General features: G+C 46.6%; 1 protein-coding gene across 1 annotated transcript in view; it reads right to left on the reverse strand.

Moving 5' to 3' along the window:
* Window positions 1-6,618, reverse strand: part of LOC109935215 (zona pellucida sperm-binding protein 4-like) — a 12,531-nt gene that overhangs the window by 2,121 nt on the left and 3,792 nt on the right. The window contains exons 3-8 of the mRNA XM_048613887.1: window positions 3,980-4,211; window positions 3,806-3,903; window positions 3,592-3,725; window positions 3,326-3,515; window positions 2,261-2,408; window positions 2,053-2,149 (exon numbers count right to left, since the gene is read on the reverse strand). Of these exons, the coding sequence (XP_048469844.1) occupies window positions 2,053-2,149; window positions 2,261-2,408; window positions 3,326-3,515; window positions 3,592-3,725; window positions 3,806-3,903; window positions 3,980-4,211 (899 nt within the window). The remainder of the gene's footprint in view (window positions 1-2,052; window positions 2,150-2,260; window positions 2,409-3,325; window positions 3,516-3,591; window positions 3,726-3,805; window positions 3,904-3,979; window positions 4,212-6,618) is intronic.

The following is a 6,618-nucleotide window of genomic DNA, read 5'->3' on the forward strand; positions in this document are numbered from 1 at the left end:
ATCCCATTTGATCTTTAAGGGGCCCCACGATTTTGTGGGGAATTTTTACCCTAAACCTAAAAGGTCTATCTCACCTCCGCCCCTACCTTATACTAACATCCATATGCCTATCTAATAGCTGCTTAAATGCCCCTAACGAGGCTGACTCCACTACCCTCTCCGGCAACGCATTCCACACCCCGACCACTGAATAAAGAGCCTACCTCGGACATCTCCCCTATATCTACCTGCACTCACTAAAAACTATGCTCCCTTGTAACAGCTACCTCCACCCTAGGAAAAAGTCTCTGGCTAGCCACTCTCTATACTTCTGATCATTTTGTACCTCTACCAAGTCACCTCTCATCCTTTAGAATGACAAAGAGAAAAGCCCAAGCTTGCAACCTTTCCTCTTAAGACTTGCCCTGCAATTCAGACAACATCCTGGTAAGTCTCCTCTGCACCTTTGCCAATGCTTCCACATCTTTCCTGTAATGAGGCAAACAGAACTGGACAGTGCTCGAGATGTGGCCAAACCAGGCTTTTGTATAGCTGGAGCATAACTTCACGGCTCTTGAACTCAATCCCTCTATTAATGAGAGCTAACACCATACGCCTTCTTCACTAGCCACCTGGATGGCAGCTTTCAGGGAACTGTGGATATGAAGCCGGAGATCCCTCTGCTCCTCCACACTGCCAAGAATCTTTCTGTTCACCTTGTATTCAGCTTTCAAGTTTGTCCTTCCAAAATGAAACACCTCACACTTGTCAGGGTTAAACCCCAACTGACACTACTCAGCCCAGCTCTGCATCTGATCAACATCCCATTGTAACCGAGAACAGCTGTCCGCACTATCCACAACTCGACCCACAAAGCTTCTGAACTGTTTCATGTACGGACATAGAAAAGGTGACAACCGATTGCATGGAGTAGATGTCATGTCTGGTGCTTCTAAGAATTGTTGGTAAACCTCCCACGGTATATTCTTTCCCAACTGGTTGCTGCACCTGCAAACTAACCATGATCCGTTTAATGGAGACATGGAGAGCATTTACTGCTGTTGTTCCCCCAGAGAAAGCAGGAAGAATAGAACACCAAGGGAGAACTCATTTGTATGTCAGTACCAAATTCTTGCCCACTGCACCCCTCTAAAAAAAAGGGGGGTTAGATCACAGGATGGGGCATCTCTGTTAGGGCCAGAATTTATGGCCCATCCCAGTGGATTGGCAGCCTGGGTTGGGGGTGGGGGCAGTGCAATTGAGTGTCAGCACATTGCTGTGGGTCTGGAGACAAGTATCGGTTCAGCCAGGCCAGGAAGCACCCTTCCTGAAAAAGGAAAGGATTCCCTAAAAACGTTCACAGCAATTAAACAGTCACAAATTTCATTACTTGCTGCAGTGAAGTTTGAATCAGACCGCCTGAACATTAGCCTGGAGTTCTGGATTGCTAGTGCAGTGACATTACTACCCATCAATTCTCTTCACTACTTATATCCATGTCTGCAATCTAATTCATCAATTGCACATTTACTTTTGTGAAGGACCCAGAGATTGCATGAACTGAATTCCAACATTCACTTGCCAGCTTAGGTGACCCATTCATGCATGTTTTCTATTACAACTAGAAGGTCCCTTTCTTGATATTCCATGCCTGCACTATAGTGGCTCAGTGGTTAGCACTGCTGCCTCAGCACCAGGGACCCAGGCTTGATTGCAGCCTTGGGCAACTGTCTGCGTGGAGTTTGCACATTCTCCTTGTGTTTGCGAGAGGTTCCTCCCACAGTCCAGAGATGTGCAGGTTAGGATGGATCGGCCATAGTGCCCAAAGATGATTAGGTTAGGAGAGTTAGACATGGGAAATACAGGGGTAGGGGAATGGGTCCAGGAGGGATGCTCTTCAGATGAGTGGTGTGGATTTGTTGGGCCAAATGGCCTGTTTCCACTGTAGGGAAACTACATGTTCATTTACTGTGGCACCTTCACATGCCTTTAGGCAAAAGGCCATCTGCAAGTTCTCCTTCATTCACACGGCTCATTACTTTCTCAATAAAGGCCATTTAAAACACCACCGGCCTTCCACAGAATAAAGGAACTCACTTGAACCACATCTGGGTGCACAGTCATCCTGATCAGAGGGAGAGCAAACCTCAGCACTGCAATGCAAGTACACCTAGAAAGAAGCAGAGATTTTAGGGGAGCTTCTTGAAGCGAAGTCCAAGTTGTAGTACAAACAGCCAGCAAGATGATTGCACAAGCTTAGTCTCATTGAGAATTTGGTTACCTGTCCAGAGAGGGGCTGCTCAGACACTCCATCCAAGAAAACAAAGGTCTTCACTTCAAACCGCTTGTGATGGGTTGGGAACTGCAGGCCAGAAGAGGCATCTACTGGGTGTAGGACAGTCAGGTAGTCATCACCCTCATAGGGGCACCTGAAACAGGAAGGTTCAGTCAGTGGCAGTAGGAGACATATTGATTGACTGCAATGACATCCTGGCCATTTAGGCAGTATAAAACAAGACCAGATGGGAGCTTCAAAAGTGAATACTTTCCCTTGTGCTCCCTTGCTCTAACCCAGTTGGTTCTCCTAGATGAGGAAAAAAAGTGGGAGATTGAAGAGGGCCCTCACTAACTTCTTTGGAATCAGTTTTCAAATGCAAATTAAAACCTATCCAACAATGTGGCGCTAAACCTCCTCATGCACTTTTCAGGTGAAAAAAATGTGAACTAAGCAAGAGCTCCAGATGACCCCAATTTAAACAATTAGGTAAATTTGACTAGTCATTCCAGAGCACAGGAATCATAAGCTGCAGGGGGACACACAAGGCCTCTTGTGGCAGTGTCCTTACTTCTTGGCCTTACCTCTGGGTCTAAGTTGCACCTGTTCTGGGAATGGGGCAGGGTCTAACATGACTAAACAGGCTGATTAGACCTAGAAGGATCTGCATGGGATCTCAGGTTACAGATGTTGCCAGACTCAGTTTCTCCAGTGTCTAGAGTAGTTGGCTTTTATTGTCTGATAGACAGCATGTTGAGCTGTGTCCTTGCATTATGTCCATATGTGCATTCTAGGAGATCTACATTGCCCATTCTAAGTTCACAGAATCTGGGCCATTGCATCAGTGCAAAGCCATGTTGCTTTTACTGCAACTTCTGCAAAGTGCAAGCAGGCTGCTATTGGAAGAGGTTAGTTCATGACACAAACTGGATCAATTGCATTACTGACTCTGCTTTTACTCTCCCAGGCCGTAGAAACGTTTATCCAGTAACAGTGGCCTTGACAGGAGCAGATTGATAGTGGTCTTTGTGATAAGACAAAGCCATTAGCCTTTCCATTCAGAGTCCTTACCCATCCACCAGGAGACTCCACTGCACCTCATGGTCAGGGGCTGGCACAGGAGTTGCCCAGCAGTCACGCAATCTCAGGACAATCATTGGGTCAGCGCGATCCTTCACACGAACCTCAACAAACACCGACTCCCGAAGGATTCTCTCAATGGGGTAGTCACTGTCCTTGTACCACGACCTGTAGTTGCCATCTAACAGAAACAAGAACAAACCAGTCACTCCCTGAAGGAGTGCATTCCTAGTGCTCTATTAGCAGGGCAGCACTACCTTTTGCTATTCGCAGTTCCAGCCTCAGAATCCCATCTTCAGAAGCAGCTAATGGTGGAGGGAGTGTGTAAACTGAGACATTGATTTGTAAGCCAGCCTCATGCTCCCCCTTGTACTTGCACTGGACGTGCAGGCTGTTGAGAGACACAAAGAGGTGGAGTTTCTGTCAGTAACCCTTCCCTCTACATACCAACAAACCCCACTGCCCTCTCACCTGAAGGTGCTGTCCCTGGTTATTGAGCCCTGTGGCCCAGTCTGAATCATCCTCTTCCCCAAGATGTCCGTTTCATACACAAAGCTTCCGGTCTCCTCCTGCAATGGAGGGCACTGTTTAATAGGGAGCTGGCCCATTCAAAAGGGACAGAATGCCAGACCCTCCAATACTCACCCGCTGGGTCGAGCCACAAGAGGTAATTGGGAAGCGGAAGGCTGCAAGTTCCTCTGTGATGAGCTTAGGCCTGCACTCAGCTTCTCGTCCATCTTTCACGTACAGAGATGACAGGTTGAGGGCAGGACGGGTCAGATTCCTGGTGATCGCTAGAATGAACTGGCCATCTGCTGTACACACTGCAAAGAGAGAGAAAGAAAAAGTATTCAGTTTCCCCATTGGTTGTTGTGGCCTGCAATCATTGACAGAGAGAGACCAAGATTGAAAGACCAAAAGCTTCAATAGTTATGCTGCTTGGAATCTGGTCTACATTTTGGTAAAAATTTCTAATGGAGATAAAGAATGTTAAGGCAGATCATTAGCCTTTTGGTGTCAGGCCATGTGACCATTTAAGAGAGGCTGGAGAGAGAGTGTTCTGCAAGACTGAAACATTTGGTGTTCAGTTAACCTCGGAACACCATAACCAAGCCTTTTAAGGGAGGAAGGAGAAGCTTAAAAAGCCACAGGAATTCTAAGACCGAAAGACAAAAGCTACAGCAAACATGCTCAAGAGAATGTAAGTTCATATGTATATTCGGGGCAGGATGTGCTTGAATGTCAGTTGCATGGGCACAAGGTCCACATGCTGTAGCAATGTCTGGAACTGACAATGAACAATGTCAGCCTGTCCATCACAGCTCCTAACCCTGGGGCAGATGCACATGCAGCTTATTGGGGAAATGTTCATCGAGGGGCAAGGAAAGAAAGCAGGAATTGTGGAGGATCACCACAATCCTTGTGTGGGGGAGCAGGGTCACAGGGCTGAATGGCCAACCATGCAAAAACTGGGATTTGGGAAATGCACCAGTATGCATCAAGAGAAATCTCCAGGAAAGCTGAGCCATAAAGGAATACAAGGAAAGCTGATCCAGCTACAGACCTCCTGTACCCAACCAGGTCACAGCTGTCGTGTGAACATGGCAATGAGCAAGAGCTTCACTTCTCAGATCTATTCAGCCCACCCAAGGGAAGAAACAGGTCTTCAACCAAGTAACAGATCAATCTAGGAAGTGTACTGCCAACTACGTAATGAGCAAACCTCACATCTAGGTCGTAGCTTGGTTATGGCTGAAATTGCAAGAAAACAGGGGCTAAGCAAACTAAATGCAGAACACTGCCTGGTATCATTGTCACAGGTGCTGGAGAAGTGATGCTCAGAACAGGGCTTGATTAAAACAGACATGAATAAAAGTTGTCAAAGAATCATAATGCAGGCTAAAAAGATGTTTAATACTAACTCCCTGCTGTCAGGAGTAGAGCTGGAATGTTTCAGTACACCAGCTTGTTCAGCTGCAGTCCCCTATTCCAGTGTTAGTGGCTGTAATGTCAGAGCACGAGAGCGAGAGCATTTGTACCCTACTTCCAACTTCACCCAGAAACAACCAATCCAGTTGCTGTCAAATACAGTTGCAGAGTTTGGGTTCCTGGCAGCATCTACATACAGATGAGATTCATGGAGGTGGTAGCGGAGGGGAATCGGGGCCCAGTACAGGATCTGGCAGCAGCTGCCTTGGTGAGGTGGGCCTGAAACAGACTCATGGTAGTGGCCAGTCTGGGCTGGTGCAGTACCCTGTGGTGTCTGCATTGGTGAGGCCCAGTGAGTGTAATATGGTGCCCATGAACAGTAACAATTGTTGCCATGATGGCACTATGGCAAAGGGGGACTTTAGAGCCTGGTTACCAGGCCTGCAGAATGACTGTAAGGTTTACACCTTTTCTGTCTTTGCATTCTATATCCAGTTTTCCCATCCTCACATGGGGCCAGGGAGTGCCATCACAACTGAAATTCAAAACAGAAGTGAGATACCAATTCTACAAGCCAACTTCAACTGCTCAGCAGAGATCACAGTCAACAGTCTTTTACTACAGAGGCCATTCAGCCCAGATGCACATGGAACAATATTCAGCCTGTCTCACTGACCAGCTCCAAATCTGTCTTGCAAGTTCATTTCCTTAAAGGACCATTCCTTGGTCATTAATACTGCAATGGTATAAAAGTAGTCAAAAATCATTTCTTCAGCTTCTTGAAGAAAGTCTGTGCCCCCAGCCCTTGTCCGCTTCAGACAGAGACCTCTCAATGACTGAGACCTAATCAAGTCTCAATCCCTTTTGGAGGGAAGAATTACAGCATTCCCCATTTAACATTGCAACAAAAACACCAGAACAAGGGCTCAATTTCAGGCAGTCCCCACAGCCTCAAGGACCTTCACATCCAGCAACATCCCCACTTGATGCCTCTATGAAAGAAGAGTATCCTATTTACTTAGCCAACTATTATTTCAAATGCCATGCCACCTTCAAAGATGACAACACATAGGCACAGGTCTGTGCCTACTTCAGAACCACACCAGTGATTTTATCAAGGCTCTCCCCATCTCTTCCATGATATTAAACAGAGAAATCCTTCAATAGCATTTGCACCTTCCCCAACCATCATGCTGCTGGCCTGTTAGAGTTGAATCAAGAGGAGAACAGAACTCTTACTAGCGCACAGTCAGATACCATTATTACCTTCTATGGTACACAGCATGTTTTGGTTTCATTTATGCAGTATTTAGTCACACAAACACTCAAAGCTGCAGAGTTTTGACAGAAGTGTG

Source organism: Rhincodon typus, chromosome 29, assembly GCF_021869965.1.
Source record: "Rhincodon typus isolate 14 chromosome 29, sRhiTyp1.1, whole genome shotgun sequence".
NCBI lineage: Eukaryota > Metazoa > Chordata > Chondrichthyes > Orectolobiformes > Rhincodontidae > Rhincodon > Rhincodon typus.